This window comes from Hippoglossus hippoglossus, chromosome 3 (genome assembly GCF_009819705.1).
Source record: "Hippoglossus hippoglossus isolate fHipHip1 chromosome 3, fHipHip1.pri, whole genome shotgun sequence".
Classification (NCBI taxonomy): Eukaryota; Metazoa; Chordata; class Actinopteri; order Pleuronectiformes; family Pleuronectidae; genus Hippoglossus; species Hippoglossus hippoglossus.
The window spans coordinates 31883184-31906973 of NC_047153.1; the positions used below are offsets into that span (position 1 = coordinate 31883184).

General features: G+C 39.0%; 1 protein-coding gene across 1 annotated transcript; it reads left to right on the forward strand.

Annotated features, from left to right (window-relative positions):
- Positions 1 to 144: 144 nt before the first annotated feature.
- lto1 (LTO1 maturation factor of ABCE1) lies at positions 145 to 23590 on the forward strand. The gene is made up of 5 exons (XM_034581588.1): positions 145 to 315; positions 12030 to 12135; positions 12436 to 12506; positions 17494 to 17611; positions 23003 to 23590. The coding sequence occupies exons 1-5, from the start codon at positions 257 to 259 to the stop codon at positions 23072 to 23074; spliced, it is 426 nt and encodes a 141-aa protein (XP_034437479.1). The 5' UTR covers positions 145 to 256; the 3' UTR covers positions 23075 to 23590.
- Positions 23591 to 23790: the final 200 nt, after the last annotated feature.

Consider the following 23790-nt stretch of genomic DNA (forward strand, 5'->3'; position numbering starts at 1 on the left):
TAGGTGATAATTTTAATAACACAAAATTACAACATACACTTAAAAACTAAGAGAAAGAATTCAAGCTTCAAGACAAATTTCAGAGTTTCAGAGCTGTAGCCTTCGGGCCACCAGGGGGCTGCATGGCGCCTGTATTTCGCTGATGATTCAGGAAACAGACTGACTGTACCGTGTCCATGAACGGTCACACACATGTTATCAGCGACGCGTTGCGGACACATTTTCAAACCTTGAGACTGAAATTAAGAAGGTGGAGATGGCTGGCGGCCGCGGACACGAAGAGCTGTTTGACAGTATTTTCCTCGCGGATGAAAGGTAAGCTTTTCTGTATGTGAACAAGGGTCATGTTATGTTAAAGTTGAGGCTCAGCTGGATCACCGGGAGCGGTTTGGCTTCGTTTACTTTCAGACAATTATTTTTCATAGCGAAGAAACACAGCCCCGCTTTCTTGTCAGAATAAGAATTACAAATGAGAAACCCAAATTTATATATCATCGTTGAGTTAAAGGATGGCAAGAAAGACAGACGTGACACGGAAGTAAAAGTAAATATTTCAAAATAAAAGACATCAACATGGAATGATAACCGTAGGAGATACATTTAAAAACCCATGCATTGGTAACATTAAAAAATAATATTTGTTCCATTAGTTTGTTCTTTAACTACATAGTCTTTATATAGCGCATATTGAAGTGTGTTGCTGTTAGGGTACCTGTTGTAATGGCCAGGCTGGTGTTGACCTCAATAAAAAGGCACCTTATGAACATACATGAATGTTGGCTCTGCACTTAAAGGAATAGTTCACCCTAAAATGATAATTCACTCATAATCTACTCACCCCTATGCCGATGAAGGGGTGGGTGAAGTGTTTAAGTCCAGAAAACACTGCTGGAGCTTCATGGGTAAACAGCATAGCAGCCAGGTAGCAGCTAAATCCAATACAACTGAAGATATAAGGGGCTTATCTTCAGATGCAAAAAAAACAAACATAACATGCCTCCATACTGCTCGTGTGATGTCATCCAAGCATCTGCAAAGCCCGACATTAATATTTGACTCTAAATCAGTTTCAGATATTTACAATTTAATTCTCATTAGTCACAATTCAAGTTTAAGATATCTTTACTTTGCCTCAATTCAAGATACTATAAATTAAATTTGAACCTGTCACTAGTTTAACAGACAAGTGAATTCATGTCTGTATTGACAAAAAGTATGGCATCATCCTCCAGCAAGTTGTTTTTGTGCTTTAGAGCGTAACCGCTTTGAAACAATCAGTAAATTACATTTGTGACTTTGTTTCACTGTTTTGTGTTCACTATAGGCGCTAAATCTCTCCTTTTAGCCTATGGGTCTCTCAAACGTTGAGCTGGAAAAGCAACAGTCATCATAAGTATGAACATTTTACATTTAAGCCTTTAAAAACTATGCAAAATGTGAAGCTGATATCACATGGCACATCAACGCAACATCACTGCAGTAAATGTATGGTAGATTGTACTGTACAGTACAGTTTACACCTTAAAGGTCTTTACGGTCTGCCAGAGAAGAAGAAGAAGAATGACTCTAAGTTCAACATGTTTTCTCTTTAGGTTTCAGGGCTCCAGACTAACTTATTTTATTAGGAGCACTGTAGCCCCTTACAGAAAAGTTAAGGAGCGTAAGCAGAAAATTTAGAGGCACACCTTAAATCGACCTTCAACGCAATTATTCACATTTTCCCCCATAAATAGACAACTTACAGAAATTACAACTTCAGGGCTCCAGACTAACTTTTTCCACTAGTAGCACTGGTTTTAGGGGCACCAGCACAAACTTTAGAAGTACCACTTACAACAACATGCAACGCAACACATTCATATTTCGGACTTTTGCAGGTTATTATAAAGATAATTTCTACGTGTGAGTAATTAGAAAAGAGGAGATGAGCACAGTTGCTTGTTGATCTCTGCTGAGTAATGCACCTCAATGCAGTGGTGCTGCCACCCGGATACAGTAAAGGTTATAATCAGAGGTTTTCATCACACAAGCCTTAGTCCATTGATGTGGAGAGCGTAAATCTTTTTTAAATAATCACTGTATCGTGATGATTCGGTCGATACTGTCCAGCATCAACCAAAGACAGCATGCCTCCAACATGCAGGCTCACAAGCACAGCATTTGTTGTGTGTTATAAAAACATTGCGGAAGAAGGTTAGGTAGGGACTGTAACAGCGGGAAACTGTTAGTCATCTCTGGCAATAGCTAACAAATACTAACATCCACTGTTGCCAAATTGCGTGTGTTTAACAAACGCAGATATTTTGTGCCGACTCTGACATTTGGGGTCAACATCTGCACGTAACAAGTTGACGACCTTCCATACATAATGAAAGTACTATAATCGTTTTTATTAATAATAGATATTATGTCAATACACAACTTACTATAGTTTTTTTATCAGTATTTTTTCAACATTTATACCACGATAATACTGATAACCGTGATAATTTTAGGCACAATAATCATAAGCTTCTGGGGAATTATGTAAAAGCCACAGGTTGAGGATCAGTTGATTTCTTTAATGCAGCCTTAGGCTGAAAATCTGATTGTCGATCTGCTTCAGTATTTTCAATACTATTGAAAGTGTGATAGTGCCATTGTAACATAGGCCACCTTGGGGACATGTTTGGCTATTTTGGTTTTTATTTTCCAATAATTTTGGTGGTGGTATTGCATATGAGATTACATTTTCCAAAGGTGTGTATTTTTTGTGGACTTTTTATATTTCATCCTCCTTTCCCATGATAGGTCTATTTTTCACTGTGTAATGAAAATACTACCTTTCGGCCCTTTGAACAGAAAATGTCCCCATTTTTTTTTTTATCCCACTCCCATTTGCACAAAAAAATGTTTTTTCATCTAACTCTCCAGAAAGTGCCATCACACTACTAATTCCCTCCAATGTTGTTGAACAACATTTAGTTACTACTGCATGGTCAGGCACACGCAAAATACAAGTTCAATTCTTTGTTTATGTGCGCCCAGCCCACTAGTTTGAAGAAATACATGTGGCATCATCATTTTGAAACTAAATATTAATACAAGTTATTTCAACTATTCACATGGTAATGAACCTCTAATAAGCAGTGGCCATTCTTAATTTCTTCTCCCGCTTTGACGCAGCAAGCATGTATGTTTGTCCACATGTAGAGAAAAAAAATCAATACACTTTGTCTAATTCAGTCTGTTATAGATAATTGCAGTTTAAGCATTATTTAGTTCAAAAGGAAACATTTAGAGGATTTGGAGTCTGAAGTTATTAAAATATTTACTCTAGCATATGGATCAGATTTAGGAGGGAAGTTAAAATTTAAAATTATACAGCTGATTGGAAATTTAAAAAAATGATTATACATTATATAAAGAAAAGTGGGAGAAAGAGGAAAATATTGGGCTGTCAGTGGATGAATGAGAAGAGATTAACGTGGTAATCAACTTGCTCTTTATCCTGGTGAGAATTTGGATGGAAGACCATTACAACTCCAGTGCAGAAAAAGATATATAGATACAAGTTGTTAAAAAAAGCTAAGTCTTGCATGTTTTCTAGGGTTGCTCCTCTATTAACCTGGCAAAGGTTTGAGAAATACATGGATACAAATATTTAGGCTAGAACAGAGGTAACCAAAAGTTCGATCGCGAAAGCCTTCACTGTCGATCCCCTTAACGCTCGGGACACACTGGCTGTGGTTGCTCCGCGGAACGGCTGCACCGCGGAGCTGCTGGTATATCTACTGTATTTCCTTGAATAAAAGTTGGGTTATGTACTAAACTTAATACTAGGACACTACGGTATAAAATCTATAAAAATCTTCTGGTCTTGCGATAACAACCAAAACCTTGATAAAACAAATTAATGGATTCAGTCAACAGAAATGTTGAAGTGCTGGGAAAATGGGAACGAGAAGTGATGCAAATATGTATGTTTAGGTTATATTTTCGACAGACATTGGTGGTGTTTCACAGTAGAATATACAGTGAAAATTATATTTCAACAGACTTTTATTTATTTATTTATTTTTATCAGATATGTCACAAAAATAAATATAAACTCCTGTAGCCTACCCGTTTCAAATAAATGCAGGGAGCGGAAGATGTACAGCTTTATACTGTGTAGTACTGTTGTTTATTTGAGTACATACGACTACTTTTATTCAAGGAAATACAGTAGTCACATTTATGGCCATTTTCAAGGAAAACCCTCTGCTGCAGAACTTATTGCTGAACTCCGAAGCTAAATATTGTGCACTGAACAGATGCTGTACATTTTAATAGTTAGTATTGAACAGCTATTAATGTGAGTATTATGCATTGAATAGATAAAGTTGCATAATTGTCTTTGTGTGTTTGTATATATGCTCGTACATTGATCCTGTTGTAAAAGAAATTGCAAAAATAATAAATATGATCCTCTTAAGTGGGTTTTTTGGAACCCATCGGGGGGGTAGATCACATTTGGAATTAAAAAGTAATCTTGGCCTTAAAAAGGTTGGTTACCACTGGGTTAGAACAATGATATCCAAGGCAATATACTCTCCATTTTGACACAAGTAGTAGTACAAGGAGCACTGAAAACAAAGAATTTCAGCCTTATTATTCAGTCTATTTTCATATATGTAGCAAATTATGTATGTAAAGTGTATGTATTATGTATGAAAATTCTGAGGTATATACAGAGATATATTTTTAGTAAGTGGTGAAAGGGAGACAGAGAGAATGGGGGACGTCACGCAGCGACGGGCTGGAATTGAAACCTGGCCGCTGCAGAGGTTTAGAGCTTCATTACGGGGCGGCAGCTCTACCAGATGCATGTTTTTTTGATATAGTTTACTTTATCTTTCTATTGTTCATGTATCAAAGATAATTTAAATATTTTTGACTACATTTTCTTAATAAAGAGATTTAAAAATACAACACATTATTAAAGATTAAACCTTTTTGGCTCTGATAATCTGAAGCAGAGTCTCTAAACTTAAAGCTGGGAAACTATTGTCTGTTAAGAGTGGAGGAGAAAAGAAAAGAACAGGGAAGAGAGGGGAGAAAACAAGATTTTCATGGCCTGATCGCCCTTCGCCAAAATTTGAGGTTATTTATTTTTATTTACAGTTATTATTGAAAACAAATCATTGGTTTTCACATTACTGATTATTAACATTATATTATTGGTGTATCATTTCTTAAGAAGTTAATATTTAAATTTCAGTTTTTACCTTTTATCCACAACACACAGAAAAAGGAGAAGAACAGTAAATATTGACAATAACAGGAAACACATAAATGACTATGAAATAGAGATGAAACAATTTGAAAATTTTGTATCAGGATTATAGTGACCATAATTATCACGGTTATCAGTATCGTTGCGGTATTGATCAAATGTGCTGTAAATGTTTAAATATTACTGATACACAGCTATAGTAAGTTTTATATTATTAATTAATTAATTTTTATATTGACATAATATATATTATCAACAAAAAATTATGATAGTATTTTCCCTTAATTTCACCCTCTGCTTGTCAAAATCCAGAAGGTTCTGCCAGAGTAACAATGTGGCTCACCTAAACAAAGAGAGAACACAAAAGCACACCAGAAGACAAAAACATGTGCCAGAGTGAAAATATATGACACAGCTTGCCTGAGAGTGAAAGGACAGTAAATGTTCCTGTCCTGTTGGCAGGTGAGGGCTGATAGGGCTGGTTATTCAGCTCCATTAGATACTCTATGGTATATTATTAGTTGTATTAAAAAAATTCTGAATTCTTTTTTTTTTTAACTTTTATTAGAACAAGTTCCTTGACAGTGAGTCTCACACAGCATGTCATACAATATTACAAGTGTAGACCAAATAAAAAGAAAACACAAATGGCAGAAGGGTTATCCCAATGGGTTCACATAGTTTCATATTCAATCCAGCTTGTCCAGTCAAATGTCAACAGAATGTTCATTTTAACAGATACATTATAACAGGTGTCCATTTTGCTAAGTAAATGTCCATCCAGAGTCGTAGGCTTGCAGTTAAACTTTCCATGCAATTCACAGCCTGGAGCCTCTGGGTCCACTGGTCCACGGTAGGTGGGTGGGGCCTGAGCCAGTTTACTGTGATAATTTTGTGGGCAATTAACATCATAGCTCTGATCATATACAATTCGTTTTTCCCTAGCCCCCTTGAATGTGTAGTTCCCAAAATCAGCTGTTGTGGGTCAATCGAACTATCTAAGTTCAAGATCTCACGTATCTCACTCTTCACCTCCTCCCAGAACTTCTGCAATTTAGGGCAATCCCAGAAAATGTGAGAAAAGTCCCCTATTAGACCACAACCTCTCCAGCAGAGAGGGGAATACTTCTTGTCATACTTAGCTATTACTATGGGTGTTTTAAAATATCTCATTCTTAGCTTCCAACTAAATTCTCTCCAGGTTGGACTACTTAAACATTTGTGCCAGGACACCCAAGAGCTTTCCCATTCATCATCTGCAATAATGGTGTTAGCCTCCAATTCCCATTTACCTTTTATATCCAATGTGTCAATAGATGTATCCATATGAATTCTACTGTATAAACAGGATATTATATGTTTTGTTTGAATTCGATACTCAGCTATCTCCACCCAGCACTGTTCAAAATTGCCTGGTGTTTCCTTAATTTTGTCCCATTCCTCGTGTGTGGTCAAATAGTGCCGAAGTTGGAAATATCGGAATAGATCATTAGCTTCAATACCATACTTTGCTTGAAGTTGTGCGAAAGCCCTGAGAGTCGTTCCTTCAAATAATTGACTTATTGTGGTCAAACCCTTCTCCGCCCATCTACTAAAACCACTGTCTAATTTAGCAGGCAGAAAATCACAAAGAGCAGCTATTTTTGTTGCCCTAGATACAGATAACGGTAGGTTTAATACCTGTCTTATTTTCTTCCAAACCTTTAAAGTATACTTAACCCATTCATTTTGTATCCTGAGTTTACGCCATGCAATTGTCGTCAGATAGGGGAGGGCTGAGAGTGATGTGTTTACTGAACTTTGCTCTATATGTACCCATTTTGTATCCATATCCAATCTCATCCAGGAGACCAGTACTCTAAGTTGTGCTGCCCAGTAATAACTTCTGAAATGAGGCAAAGATAAGCCGCCCTTCTCTTTATGTAAGCAAAGAACTTTGAGTCTCACAGCAATAGGAAGAGAACAAAAGAGAAATAACAGCCTTGGCAGAACATTCATCCTAATGGTTTCTACCCTCCCAACCAAAGAAAGGGGAAGCATCTCCCACCTTTCCAAGTCATTTTTGATCTGGGAAATAAGTTTGTCATAGTTTGCGCTGTATAATTTAGAAGAAATAGGAGTCAAAAGCCCCCCAAGTACCTAAAGCCCCCCTTCGACCATCTAAATCTCACAAGTCTGTCCAATTGTGTAGGCCAGCTTCCTGTAATCATCATTGCTTCCGATTTCCCCTCGTTAACCTTATGTCCTGAAACATCCAGATAGTTCCTCAGACAATGCATAACCGCTGAAATAGATGACAATGGATTTCTTATAAACAAAAGAATATCATCCGCAAACAACGATATCTTATGCATCATGCCCCCCTCATCTGCTATACCTTCAATTTGATCATTACCCCTTATTAACTCGGTCAGCGGTTCAATACTCAGTGCGAACAAAATAGGAGACACTGGATTTCCTTGCCGAACCCCCTTCTTAAGTTTGAAGAATTGAGAGCAGTGCCGTTAAACCTAACTCTTGATATTGGGTCTTTATTTGTGTGTTAATCCATCTAATAAATGTCAAATTAAATCCCATTCGTTCCATAGTATAATTTAAATACGACCAGTCCACCCTATCAAACGCCTTCTCAGCGTCAAGACTGAGAAGCATTGAAGGACGGGCAGAGTCTCTTGCTACTGATTGTAAATTTAGAACTCTTCTAATATTATTTGCACCTTGACGGCCCGGTATAAACCCAGTCTGATCAGGATTGATTAAATTCCTTAGGTATTTCTGCATTCTATTCGCCAGTATAGAACTAAGAATCTTTACATCACTCCCAAGCAGACTAATTGGCCTATAGGCGCCACACTCCAGTGGATCCTTCCCCTCTTTGTGTATGACTGTTATTACGGCTTCTGACCAGCTCTTGGGTGGGTCATTTTCATGTAATGCATAGTTAAAGACCCCACAAAGCTTAGGCACAAGCTCCTTCATAAAGGTCTTGTAGAATTCACCAGGCAGACCATCTGTGCCCGGAGATTTGTTATTTTTCAGAGACCTGATGATTCCTTCTATTTCGCTTTCTAAAATTGGGGCTGTCAACTCCTCCGCCTCTGCTTCCGATAGCTTTACTAAATTAAGATCTTTAAATATTCCCTCCATTTTCACCGTGCTTGGTGCTTCCTCTGGTGTATCGTAAAGATTCTTGTAAAAAGTTTGAAACGCCTCTGCCACTTCTACTGGATGTGAAACCTCAGCTAAGGATATTGGATGCCTTATTTTAGGAACAATACGGTTTGACTGCTCTTTTCTCAACTGAAAGGCAAGTAGCCGGCTTGCTCGATTCCCCATCTCATAATATCTCTGGTTTGTATATCTGAGCGCTCCCTCAGCTTTGCGTGTAAGTAATTCATCCAGAGCAGTTCTACACTCCTGTAGTTGTTTCAATATATTTTTGTCCCCAGTTACTCTATGCTCATGTCCTAATCTTTTTATATCACTTTCCAATTGTTTCTCCTTTTCAAGTCTCTGTTTATTTAATTTAACGGCTATTTCAATAAATTTCCCTCTCAGCACAGCCTTAGCCCCATCCCAAAGGGTGGAGGGGGATACTGCTCCATTATCATTTATTGCAAAGTATTCTTCTATAGTTTGTTTTAATTGTTCTTGGGTTATCGGGTCTGTTAGCAAAGAGATATTTAATCTCCAGTATTTAAAATGCCTTTCGAAACCCAAGTTCAATTTCAGTCTTACTGGGCCAGGATCAGATAGAGTAATAGGTTCTATAACACACTCCTTAGTTTTATGAAGGCTCTGCTTTGAAATGCAAATCAGATCAATTCTGGAGTATGACCCATGAACCGTAGACAGAAATGTAAAATCTTTTGTCGTTGGATTCTTGGCTCTCCAGCCATCTACAAGCCCCAACTCTTCCAACAAATGTTTTGCAGCTTTAGATTTCCTGCTAGGGGGTCCATGGTCTGTGGGTAATCTGTCTAATTTCGCATTTAAGACACAATTAAAGTCTCCTCCTAAAATTATGGTACCTTTAGCTTCCCTTGCCAATATGGATGCAATGTCCTTAAAAAACGAAGGATCATCTTCATTCGGAGCATAAACATTCATGATGGTCAGGTCTATTCCACCTATTTTTCCTATGATTGCTATATACCTGCCCTGAATATCCTTTACTTACCTATGTACTGCAAGTCCGCTGGATCGACTAATCAAAATTGCCACTCCTCTCTTTCTGCTATTTGGACAAGATGCATAGAACACCTGCTCCACCCAATCTCTTCTCAATTTCTTGTGTTCAGCCTCATTTAGGTGAGTTTCCTGTAGTAACCCTATTGAACAATTGAATTTTTTCAACTGAGCTAGAATCTTTTTCTTCTTTATGGGATGATTGATACCTTTAACATTGTAACTGATAACCCCTAAATCAGACATAAATAATCTTCTTTCTCGTTTTTTTCCCCTTCCCCTCAAATCCCCTGTGTTTAAAATAAAAAGCTTTACTTCAAAAATTACCTCATGTACTTGTGTGGACTTAACAGACATGTCAAGGATATAAGAACTAAGAACAAACACATTTAAATGAACCAAATAAACACCTTTGACTTCCAAAAACCCAGCTGGCTGAAGAAATGTGTCCACCAGCCCCTGTTGTATTATAGGCAGAGAGTTGTGACCTCTAACTCTCTCTGGGGAATATGCACAAAGTGCCAACCAAACCACAGACCAAAGAAAATAACCAATCCCCTGGTGAGGTTTTCGTCCCATCTTGGGTATTATCATAAAAAAGAAAATGGGAGCCCTTCACTCCCTCTTACCTTTAATATCACTCACATATACTCATCACTTATATTCAGTGTGGCTAGCTGTTTCAAGTGTCATATGAGGGGATAGATATAATGTCTTATTCCGGTCGACCGTTAAACTTAGCACCGACTTTCAAAAGTCTGTTAGCGTTACCTGAGCACAAATGTCATTTTCTCAATCCTGCAGAAAAGACCGTAAATCAGTGTCTCTCAGAGATGCGGCTCCTCTTCCTCTCGTCCCGTCCTCCTGCCTTTGCCATGTCACCCTCGAAAGCTCCCGTTCCATCTTCTCCCTCTCACTCACCTGCACCACGATGCCCAACTCACCAAGAGTCGGCAGAGCCTCGACCAGCGTTGGAAAAGTTTTCACTCCCGTCTCCAAGGTGACTCTCAGCTGCGCAGGGAAGCGACATCCGGCCCGAATCCCCTTCTCCTTCAGCTGCTTTATAACTCCACGTACCCGTGCTCTTTTCCTCTGTACCTCCGGAGAGTAATCTTGGTCGGAGTTTTCCCTGAAACTGGACTTGTTTCTGCGTCCAGGCTTGTCGTAGCACCGCTTCTTTCACTGTGTAGTCCAGAAATCTCACAATGATGGAGCGCGGAGGTGCGGTGTTGTCTGGTTTTAGCCCCAAAGATCTGTGCGCCCTCTCAATGTGTACGTTAATTTCAGGCGGCAGCTGCTGCGTGGCTTTAATAAGTTGTTTAACAAATCCAGCCATATCTCCTTTCTCACTTTCTTCCGGGACTTGATAGATTCTCAGATTGTTGCGGCGCATTCGGTTCTGCAGGTCATCACATAGGTCCGTGAGGGCCGCCTCACGTCTCACCAGGTGCCGGAGCACCCGCTCATGTCGTTCACTAGTGTCTTCAGCTGCGCCGACTCTGGTCTCCGTCTCTTCAACCCTCTGTTCGAGTTTCTCCATCCGTTGTTTTAAGTCCGTTACTGACGTTTCCACTCTAGACAGCGAGGCTTTGGTGTCGGTAAACGACTCCTGATTTTCTTTCCTTAATTCTTTCAGTTCTCGAAGTATCTCCACCATGTTCATTGCTCCTTCTTCTCCGCTAGCTTCGCCTGGGGCAACGTTAAACAGCGGCCCTTTTTTTCCTTTTGCCTCTTCTTGGGATTTTTGCTGCTTCCCTGCGTTTCTTGTATCTCTGGACGTGCTCATGTCTTCCCCTAGGACTAAACTTATCCCATTTATCGTCAGAATATTATTATAATCTCCAAGCCACACCGAATTTTGAGGGAGCTAACACTCCTTGCGACTTTCTCAAAACATGGCGTTTGTATATGTATGATGTTATAAGCAATTCTGTATATGGTTTTCTATGGTAATGAGCATACTAAAAATAAACCGAATAAGATTTAGTTATTGTATAATTAAAATCAGCACTGAAAATAACTTAACACAGAATCAGACCAGTGAATAGATGCTGTACTCACAGCAGCGGTTGTCAGGCCCACAGTAAAGAGTGGGACTGCAGCAGTCACACCAGGGGCTGAGTCTGAGGCCATTCAGTTGTTAAGTCATGACATGTGATATCTTTTTCCAGGTCCAAGCTCTGGTCCCTGACTGTAATTGTTGAACTCGCATGGTGAAGTAATTTAAATACGAAGCAAAACAAAGATTGTCTTTTGCCAATTTTTTGGGACTCTTGACAAAAACATAATAATGGTTCTGACTTTTTGTTTGGTTTAAAATGAAAAACAAACTGTCACATAGGCACTGTCTCACCCTGATCTTTAACACAGCAGCTGTTTCAGTGTAAACTGAGCTTAATGCTGCAGATGCAAATGCACTAATAGGTCACCTATAAAGAAACCTGTCCCGTGTCTCACGTTAACAACGGTGAAATAGTTCTGAATCTAGTACAAGTTAGACAAGCAGCATCCAAATTAAGATAAGAAATGTACAGATTGTCTTAAGCTACTGCCACCGAGTGAGTCCAGTGTGACTGTTTTTCAGGTTCCGAGGGGAGGGCTACCAGGAGGGATTTGAAAGAGGAAAATGCAGAGGATTGCAGGAGGGCCACAGGCATGGGGCCTCTCATGGGGCCAAGTTGTCAACTGAGGTGAGTGATTAGCTGTGGGCCTATATCAGTAGATGTAGTTGTTATACCTTTTTTTTCCTATGATGTGAAGCTTAATGTCAGGTATTCAGAAAGCTTACTATTTTGGCACAAGCATAATTCCCACAGAATATGACAGTAATTATGTTGTCTTCATATGTCTTAACAGACAAGAACTAGTCTTTACAACCTTCCTATGTCAGAAATATTGAGAATATACATGGTCAGTCTTTCTTTTAGGATTAGGAAGAATAGTGTTACTTTCAAGCTGCTTACTGTCTCTGGCCCTCTAACCCCCTACAGATGTCCTTCTATTGTGGGTTTGCCATCACATGGAAATGCCTTCTCCAAAATAAAACAGATGTCAAATCAAGGTACAGTCTCTACAAACAAGGCAACCACCTACTATCACTTTTTACTTCAACACTCTGGAGCAGTATAATGATAGGTCTCATATCCTACATACTTAAATAAGTGAAAACAGTAGGAAGTAGTAGTGACAAGGGCGGCAACTAGGGCTGGGCGATAAAACAATATCCATAATTGTCACGATATATCTTTTCCTCCATATAGATTTAAGACGATAGTCTTAAGTCGATATACGTCGATAGAACTCATCCCGTCCATGTTTTGACAGACAACACAAACAGCCAATGAGAATAGTGCCGCGCCAAAACAATCATATAGCTGGAATAGAGTTACACCCAAATCAAGTTAGGTTGACGCACACAGAACAGAGCGGCGGAAGAGCAGCAGCACACATATTCATTTTTGGGCTACTGCAGAGAGGAGGACAACTCTTCATCTATGCAGTGAATGAACATTATCATGTTTTCAGCTACGTTCATAGACATGACGTGACACGCACAGTCAGGACATCAGGGTTAAAGTGACTGGAACGATCCAGAGTCATGATCCGCCATCATCGATTAATAACTAAATACATGTGATTATCGGTCTGTGGGTGAAGAGGGGCAGAGACGAGCAAAGACCTACAGATTAGGTCTTCCCACAGATTACGACGTAACTCAGTGTATTAATTTCATTGTTGCAGAAGAAGTGACACCCCATTTATCCAGGAACATAAATATGAATGCAGCTAACGATCCTCTTGGAAGGCTTTAATGTAAAATGTTCTCACACTTTTGACGACGTGTCTCCATCATTTATCAATGTTTACAACAGAGGTCAGACTGATGTACTGCCCCCCTACATCAGGGGACGTTGCCACTGTGTGTGCCATTTATTATACAGACCGATAATCGATAACTAAATTAGTTGCCAACTATTTGATTATAATCAATTAGTTGTTGCGGCCCTAGTAGTGACCAGACCCCTCTCGCCTTTTCTACAAAGTGGCTAGTCTAATACAAGCTAACATGCTGTTAGCATGATCCTGTTATTATCATCCAGCCAAGTTATAGTAAATGAGTCAATCTTAGGTGAGTTATTTGAAATAATTGTTGGGTTTATCTGTACATTTTAAGGTCCTGACCTTCTATGTAAAGTGACTTGAGATAATGTATATTATGATTTGGCGCTATACAAATAAAATTGAATTGAATTTTCTTTTGAAGTAAAGGCAATGTTGTGCAATAATGCATTAAATGTGATACCATTAAATGGTGTGCCTTTCGGCATTCAATAAATTTGGTGATCAAAATAAAACATTGAATATTAATATTAAAAATATTAGTATCAAATAATAACTTTAATTGATTAAAGTTACCTCGGGGCACCACCCTTCAAAGGAAGGGAAAAGATAGCCAATTTATTGATTAAGTCTCATAAAAGTACTAACTACAAATTTGGAAAACTGATTAACATTTAAACTAATAACTATAACCAAAATTACCATATAGATAGTTAGCTAAGTTGAAGGATATAGAGTTCTTGACAGTGTAGAGGTTGGCAAAATTCACACTTATGCATACCCTTAGAAAAACATGTGTAAAATATTCATTTTATGTGGTATTGTTATCAAATTTGAACTTGGGCTAGGTAAGGCTTCATGCTGTGGTCCCATTGTGTTTTCCAGCTCATAGGTCCCAGCTAGAGTCATCTGCAGGCATCTGTTTACCAAAAAATATTCAGGCGGAAATAAAACCCTTCTACTTCAGTGTGTTCCAACTTCTATTACTCAATGCCAGTAGCACTTACAGTGATTCTGACTGTTGAGGGACAAAATTCAGTGTTACCTTTCAAAAGAGACCAAAACCATGCATGTACTCTAAATGGTTCAAGAACAGCTTTCAATTTACTTTGGGTATGCCTTTTAGGCGAATTTCACCAGAATGAACCGCTTCATAACTGGTTAATCAACCTAAATTCACTCACACTACTCCGCTCCTCCGCTCCCTTCACTGGTTACCAGTGGCTGCCTGCATCCGTTTCAAAACATTGGTACTTGCGTACTGTGCTGCGAACGGATCGGGTCCAGTCTACATCTAGGACATGGTCAAACCTTACACCCCAGCCCGTTCACTCCGCTCTGCATCTGCCAATCGGCTTGTTGCTCTCTCACTGCGAGCTAAACACTCAACAACATCACAATTGTGTGCATCTCTTCCGACTATACCTTGGACCAAAAAAAAGAAATATAAAAAAAAACAGTAGCGATTTACTAGAACTTATATGGCACTTACCTATATCACTTTGTAGTTTGGCTTTCTTGAAGAAAATTGTACTTTCTTGATTCTTGTTGTTCTGGGTTTGTACCCTCATGGTTGAATGCACTTATTGTAAGTCGCTTTGGATAAAAGCGTCAGCTAAATGAAATGTAATGTAATTTAATATCAATCAACACATTGAACTAAACAGAACACAGGCCTGCTTTGTCTAACCGGTTGCAATACCCCTGCCTTCTTCTGACTTTGCCCTATCGAAGAAGAGAGTAGAGACTGCTGAAGAAGAGAGAGCTGCTGAAAAGGCAGTGCTGACCAATTAGGGAAGAAAATAAAACTAAATCAGAGAATTGGATTTTCTACACATGGAAAAATCTGAGTATCAGGAGTAGTCTAAATGCCTTTTCTTGGGCATAATAATATAGCACAGCTGCACCGGGGTATGAGCACAAACTGTCTGGAGAACTTGATTCAGTCAAAAGTTGCCTTTTGTTGTTCCGAGGAAATGTATACTCATCAGCTACAGATACAACCCTCCCAAATAAAGACTGCTAAATTGCGTGTGCATTAAAACAGATTGCACGTTTGGATTGTGGTCGTTTTGCAGGTGATCTACTAAAAATAATTGCGCAAATGATAACAGGTGCAAACATGGTATAGGCAGTGTATTTAAAAGAGTGTTTTGCATGCGTTACTGGTTTCCGCCATGGAGCATTACAGAGAGCAGAGTGACTGCAAGCACAAAGTTAAATTTAATGCCATGGAATTGGAGATGTTAGTGGAAGAGGCAAACAAACATGTTGTTGAGCTACAGCAAAGAAATATTAATATAACTCAAAGAAACGCGATATGGGAGAGTATCTGGGAGAAAGTAAATGCTGTGGGTAAAACGAAAAGAACAACCGATGAAATAAGAGAAGATGGCAGGACATAAGAAGAAGAACAAAAGAAAAAATAGCTCATAATAAAGCCTGGGCAAATAAAACAGGTGGGGGGGCCAGTGGAAGAGATGCCTCTGACCAATATTGCGCAGCTGGAACAGCTTACTTTCTGTGAGACTCGGGCCATTGTAGCGCACACGGCGTGCACACCAGGCAGCTGGTCAGTGCTGTATCTGGTGTGACGATGGCCATCAGTGCCCTGGCAAAGGGATTATTTTTGCTTCTGTCAATCCAAACATGCTAACACGAGCAGAAAAAACCCGTTCTCTCCGTCTTCTTCCATGCCGTCTCCTCCTCACCACAATAACTGCAGCCATTAGTGCGTAAAGCTGTGTCGATTAGCACCTACCTTTCAAATGTACTAAAGATAGTCACAATCACTGCAATTATTTTCAGGCTTTGTAAATCACATTGCGTGTGCTAAATTTAAGTATTTGCATATACTCCTCCCAATATTGTGCGCACTCAGGTAGAAATTCCCAATAATGCATATTCATTAAGGCAAACGTACTAAATGGAAAGTGCATGTTATTCTGCACGCAATCCTCAGTGCGCACCGTTAGTAGATCAGCTTGCACGTTTCTTTGAGGGGTGAAATCAAGTTTGCACACGTTTTTACACGCGAAAACCATTAGTGGATCAGGCCCAAAATGTTGACGAGTAATTTTTCATAATGTTTAAATGCAGCCTCATAATCTCTGGAGTGAATCAAACAAACACTAAGTTCTGTCAGACAACTCACGTTCAAACATTTATTGCAGCAGTAGAACAGGTTTACTGTTTGGCGTCTAGGCTCCAACTTCATCACTCCCCCATATGATTACAAAGGAATGATGGGAATGATGAGCAAATACTTGTAACCCCCCTGTTGGAGCCTACAGGTGGAGGCTGGGGTGGTGGAGGGGCTGAAGTAACTGGTAGCAATACTGCAGCAGCAGTGAAAGCAAAGGGGATGATGGGAAATTCCCCTCTGCTTAAATAGACCTCCATTAAACTTCATTTACTGATCAGGTCCTGATAACTGATGAGTGTTTATTAGTTAAAGTGAGAGCACGTCAGAGTGGAGGAGGAAAAAGTGTGTGTGTGTGTGTGCTGTCTGGGAGCACGGTTCTAGTTTCTGTAATGTTAGCTGCTAACAACTGCAACAGCAGCTAATAACTGTTAACCTCTATTTTTGCTTTGCACAAATTGCACTGGACATTTTTGAAATGGAAATGATGGTGATATTTCCAGGAGTGGAGCCTGTTCCAGAGACTGCTGCTGCTTGAAGCTTCCATCTTGAAGTTACACTTTACAAACCATTAACTTTTCTTTTTTCATGCCACAAAGTGGGGCATTTGAAACCCTGAATATCAAACACAGAAATGCAATTTCATTTAATTTAATTTATTGTTGCTGCCGCTGCTTCGATGTCACGGTATACACACATTATATACCCGGTAACCCTGTACTAAGCTGTATTACCGTGCCAGCTGCGCTCACTTTAACTAACGTTTGTTTGATTCTCTCGAGAGTTTATGAGACATGTATTTAAAAACATTGAAAAAAACGTCCAACATTTTGGCCGGAACCGCCCCTTCTGCTAAAACAAATCCTAGAGGAAACACTGATTTAATGCCTGACAATTATAAAGTAATTTCAAATTTTTTCAAATGTTAATTTGGCTGATAAACTTGTTACACATGTACAGTTACAGTGGCACAGAGACTGTTCAGAGATTATTTCCTTGATGGACTGTTTCTCGAAGAATCCTAAGATTCAAATTAGAGTTTGTGTTTGTGTCTGTGTGCCTTCAGAAAGCGTATAAAAACTCTGGAGGCTCTCTTGGGTTTGATCCAAAACTCTTCTCACAATGATCCACAGTCTGCAACACTACAGGAGGAAATGGAGAAGCTTCGGGCCAAGTTCAGACAGGTACTCCACTGTTATTGATGAAAGATATCTTTGTATGGAGGTAATCATACTGGAATTAATTAGTTGCAGCAGATGTCCAATGTCACCTGTACATTAGCTGTTGTAGCCACTCCAGGGCTCCAGAATAATTTTTTCCACTAGTCACACTGGTGCTCCCTTCAGAGTATCAGTTACTGTAAATTGACATTGTTTTTCCATCTTAACTATGTTACTGATCAATGCTTTGTTAAATACATGTAAATTTTAAAGTAACAATGTGCTGGTTTGTTTTAAAAGTTATAATATTAGATTCCATTAGATGTCACACTAGCACAAGCATCTCGGACCAAAACAAAAGCTTGTCAGCCACATCTCCCACCTCTCTTTAGTTTTCTCATAAAGGTGTTGCCTGTACCAGAGTCCTGCACCAGGTTGGGTAACCGCAAAAAAGTTGAATAATGGATAAAAAACATATTCATATAAATTCACAGGCACAATTAAAATAAATTAAACGTGGGAGGCAGCAGGTGAAAATTAAATAATTGTTCAATATTTTAACATCTGAATAAGTTTATATGAAGCCAGGTCAGCTGCAAGGATTTGTGACGTGCACAAAACTCCAGAACAAGCTTCTCAATTTGACTTGCTAGCCCTGATTGATGGAAAACCAGTAAATAATTACTTAATTTTGTCCTTAAACATTTTAGTTTATTTATTCTAATATTTAGAGCAATTGGAGACTAAAGTAGCCAATCAAATATGTTATTTACTTGTACATTAAGGATGTACTTTAGCTGCCACTGAGGTCAGAACTTATTAACCCCTTAACCTCCTCCATCCTTTATTATTTGCTATGTTAACTGTTTGTGAACATGTTGCAGGGGGTGGCCCTCATTCAGTTTTACTGATTTCACCTTTCTCTCAGTAGTTGTGAACACATCAAAAGTTAAATATGAATGTAGACCACATATCACAACTGTACTGAGTATTACAGTTTTTCTTGATTTTTCTTTTCACTCAGACATTTCATAATCCATTTCAAAAGAGTTAACAGAGACTGAAAAAGAAGCACACTTTCCAAATTGACACATTTTGTTTGTGAAATGCTTGAACACTTACAAAACATGAAACACCAGACCTTGTGGTGAAATGAATATATTAGTTCAATCAATCATTACACAATGAATAACAAAAAAAGCTTTCAAGTCAGGCTTGTTTGTCATATGCCTGTGGGCATTTGTCCCATAATTGTAATGGTTGCCAGAAATGCAAGCAAACCTATCACTTCCTGAATTGTATTTTTATACTCAGTCGATAATGGGTTTTGAAAAAGCCTCCCTGGCTTTATTTGCCACAGTTTTACATTTCACAGTTTTAGTTCCTTTAAACACTTAATTTTCCATCAGAATCAATGTGAAAGCTTCCTCTGAGAAATATGGTGCCCAGGGGCCTCATTTATAACCGTTGCGTACACATATTTCAGACCCCATTTTGTGTGTACGCCACTTCTCACGCAAACGTTGGGATATATAAAAACAAACTTTATGGGAGAATGTGCGCACTTGTATGCAAACTTTAAACCACGATGCAGACTTGAGGTGGTAATTTGTAGCCAGATCATTGATGCACTTCATCATTAAAATTAAAACCAACAGCATTATTTGTGCTTGCGTGACAAGCTGTATGTATGGTGAAAGAAGTTGCAATCCTGCAAGTGCAAAAAATAGTTAAAGGTATCACCAAAATCTAAGAAAGAAATCCCTGTGTCCGGTACCCATTTTCATCACACTACACCTCACCTCAGACATACTTACGAAATACAACACAGAGTCACGGTTTGATCGGAGAAGAGCTGGCGGGCGTGCAGAGGAGAGGGTTAAATTTTAGAATAGAGGAAAATATTGTGAATATCCCTTGTACATTTGGTGGTTTTCTGCACAATTTAGGATACCAACTACCAGTAGATGTTAACAGGTGGTAGCTGCCGCGAGCTGATATTAGGGACATAACTTCAGTTGTGCCCCTTAGCCTCATCAAGTGTTTTGGCCTTGTAATCAACGTTACAGGCAGAACTTGAGGGTACGCTGAGGCTAAACGTAAATCTGCAGTACTATGACCATGTGGCCCGCTCCGTAGATCAGACATCAATACCTCCTATGCCTTTTTTTTTTTATCTGCATTTTCCCAATAAACATACAGAACAGCAGGACAGTCCCACAGCAGTGTACAAACAGACAGATAAAGCGAAACAGAAAGAACTGCTGGGTAGAAGCTTATCTCATTGGGATTGGTTATATAAAAAGCCCACAGGTCATAAAGAGTCATCTGCTAATTACATAGCTTACTCCATTCAGACTTACACTCAGGAAGGTGGTGATAGGGAGGAAGGTCTAGAATTAGTGAAGATAAATGGCTTCAAGACTCTTTCGAATTTATCAGAGGAGCCTTGTAGTGTGAGTCTTAAGTTTCTCAAGTTTTAGATGCTGCATCACCTCTCTCAGCCAATGAGTTCAGCTCTGTGGATGAGGTGACTTCCAATAGAGAATGATCAGTAGGATGGATTACTGTTTTGAAAACATCAGATAATGTTTTGAAGATTGAACTCCAAAAAATTTGCAGGCTGGGACACTGCCACAATGTGTGTGCAAGAGAGGCAGGTGAGAGTTGTCATCTATCACAGTTGGAGTCAAGATCTGGAAACATTTTAGAGAATTTGAAGTTAGAGAAGTGAAGGCGATGCAGCACATTGAATTGAATCAGGGCCATTCTGGGCACAGATAGATGCCATGTGCACTCCTCACAGGGCTTTTGATCCCAAAATCCCCCTCCCATGCAGACCTGAGAATCTATAGGCTGTCTGGGGGGTTCGAAGGAGAACAGAGATTCCATGGAGGACTCATATGGCAAATTAGGAAAAGAGGGTTTATTAGCTTTAATGCGAACATGGAGAAATATAAAGAAATGTGATTGTGGCAAGTTAAATTTCCAAGTTTTAAGTTTCCAAATAACAAAAGAGTCGCCCATGATGGATGGGGAGGAGAGGTGGCTCAGACAAACGGGGGCCAGCAGAGATCCTGCCATCCATAGGTTTTCCTGATAGAAGCCAATATTGTACTGTATTGTACAATAATCGGATTGCTATTAACATAGTGTAATGATAGAGGCATTGGAGAGAACAAAAGGGCAGTCAGAGACGTGAAATAACATGAGTTACCTTCCATCCGGACCCATATTATAAAGGAGAGAGCGTGAACAATACACGCCCAGTAGTAGAGGCGGAAATCAGGTGGTCCCATTGACTCATCCGGCTTTGACCGATGCAAATAAGATTTCATAATTCTTGGTTTCTTCCTGTTTCAAATGATATTTGAGATTATTTTGTCAATTGATGTGAAGAATTTTTTTCGTAAGAGTATAGTTTGGAATAGGAATAGAAATTTGGGAAGAATATTTTTGGCATTGATTCTGCCTGCCAAAGAGATAGGGAGATGGGAACACCTCAAGCTTAAATGCGCTCAAATAATGGCTTAAAGTTTGCTTTGAACAAACCGGCCATGTCTCCGTCACCACCATACTCAGATATTTAGTTCATTGTTAATTTGAATGGCAAATGTGTGTATGAAAGGCTTTGAGCAGCTGTATTGATTGGGAACCATTCTGATTTCGTCAGATTTAACTCATAATACAAGAAACTGTACCATATTCTTTCAAAATAGTCATAATGTCGGGAATGGATTTAAGTGGCTTAGTTACTTATAAAAGCAGCTCATCTGTGTATGCCAAATGTTTGAGACGAGACAGACGGTCGGATATAGTATAAGAAATAACCTGCCCACGGATATAGGCTTTAAGAGCCTCCCAGAGTGATCCTCTTGATACCTCTCCGATCTCATTATTAGAGATATTGTGCTCTATCTGGGCAGAAATAAATTCAACAAAACACTTGTTTTAGACCTATAGTACAAAAGTATTGATCTGCTGATAAATTAAGCTTAACTTTTACAAGTTTAGCCCCCTTAGCACAGATGAAATAAATGTCCCACCATATTTAGTAACCTCTGCACTTAACATACCCTAGGAGGAGCAGCAGGCATAAAGTGCCAAACGATTAACAATAACATAGCTGCCCACTATCTGTTTAGGAAGAGAGATTTGTATAACATAATAACCTAGACATGTCAATATAAAAGTGCATAGTTATATCAATAGATATATACAGTAACAATAAGCCGTAAATGCTGTATAAGTGGAGTTGATAATTCTCTCCATGTTCTCAACTCTTGTGAGTGGAGCATCGACTACTGTAAGTGGCCACATCAGTCAGGGTAACAGGAAAAACTGTAAACATCAGAGCTTTAGTTTGCCAGGAAGCATGGACTGGATGATGTTCTTAAGGCCACTGCTGATATCCAGCTTCAGTTGCTGGACCTGCTCGCAGTCTTTGAGACTTGCATCATTGCATCTTCCAAAGCTTTTTATAGGTTTGTCAGATACAGTTGGAATGGGTTCTTCATTAATGTAGAACCTATGATCTGATCCCTGACCTTTGCTTATTGAGATGCTTCTTAATTTTGATGGATTGATCAAAGACAACATAAAGGAAATTATGGTAAATTGGTGTAAAATAACTGCTACAGAACCGAGTGATAAATAGTTTTTAATAATATCTTCTATAACACTGCACTGATATAGGAGTAGGGGGAGAGAGGGATGAGGAGGAAATGAGTGTTTAGCAACCATTAAGATTCCCTGGCCAATGATGATGACTGACTCATCAGCTGATTTATATTCTATAGAGCTGTGATCTTGGATCTTTGTTCTGAACTGAATCCAGTATATCACAGACTAACCTGACAGAACCGGACCATCTCACCACTCACCACTCAGGGTTCATTAGCAGACAGTTACTGTATGTGTGATATGATTAACACTTTATAATATTTACCTTTCTATGTAAGGCCTCATTTCATAATTTTAAAATTACTATTCTGTAAAATTGTATAGATCGGTGATATCGCAGCTGTCTCTGAATTTGTAATGCCTGCAGTTTTGGAGGCAAGTCCCCTCACATTCTGTCATTCACACTCAATGCATTAACAGCAGCAGCAACACATTACCACTCAGTATATTTCCTTTTATTTATGATATTCATATAATAAAAATATAATATAGAATATAATAATATTTTTGTTTTATTTCTGGGTAGTGGAAGGAAGCAAAGACACGTCATAAATCTTTTTATACAGTCTGGTACACAGAGGCAAATGGCCGATGCTGCTGCTCCTGCTTTGTAGCCTGCTATATTTTCATATATCAGTCTCAGTATGACTGTCCTGCATGTCTATCATGTAATGTTCCTGCATTAGCAGAGCAGTTAAAGCAGACAGCTAACTTCTGTCTGCTATCATCCAGGTCTGCTCTATGTTGAATGTCCCAACTGACTTCAAGGATTACATCAAAACCTCCCAAGGGACTTCTTTCTGAATCACTCTTGATCATGATGACGAGGAGGAGGAGCTGAGAGGACATCTGCAATCCGGACAGAGGAGAATCAGGATGAGCTGCTCTCAGTCAGCAGTCCTGCTGTTCGTCTCACAGGAGGCAGCAGCAGGTGACTGGTCTGTGGTGGATTTATTGTGTAAAGCAGTGACAGCAAGGGAGTGGTCTCTGCTCTCAGGTTCTGGTGACATTTGGGGGAGGTCCAGGGTCCTCATTAATCTCGATCAGTCAGAAGAGATGACTGTTGTTATCTCCAGGGGGAATCTTTGTGTGTAACTTTGTTAAAAGACTGGATTAATTGCAATGGTTCAGTGTGTAACAGGAACTGAATTGAGAACCTGTAAATGTAATAAACCGACTGCAAGACATTCAGTTGTTTTCAACACAATTTCCTCTTTGATGTCCATTTTCAGAGATTTGCCTTGATTAAACTTTTAATACTTTTCAATTGTTTAGGATTACTATATGTTTACTTTTGAGGTACTTTTATTTTTTTTAGGTGATATTAAGTATATTATTTGCTTCTACTTTATAATGCACTACAAGCAACATTTAAATGTGTATTATCATCCAAATCAGTTTCAAGAAGAAATTCACTGGTTCCAGCTTCTTTTATGTTAATTTTGGTGAGATTTATTACCAATTACATATCTGGGACTTTGCACTGTTGGGTTGACAGAATGAGCACTTTGAATATGTTT

What these genes read in the sequence shown, in the direction of transcription:
- lto1 (XM_034581588.1), top strand. Translation starts at nt 257, where the DNA reads ATGGCTGGCGGCCGCGGACACGAAGAGCTGTTTGACAGTATTTTCCTC. An exon ending in AAAACAGATGTCAAATCAAG is followed by an intron (nt 12,507 to 17,493) that starts GTACAGTCTCTA and finishes GTGTGCCTTCAG; the next exon opens with AAAGCGTATAAAAACTCTGG. An exon ending in TTCGGGCCAAGTTCAGACAG is followed by an intron (nt 17,612 to 23,002) that starts GTACTCCACTGT and finishes GCTATCATCCAG; the next exon opens with GTCTGCTCTATGTTGAATGT.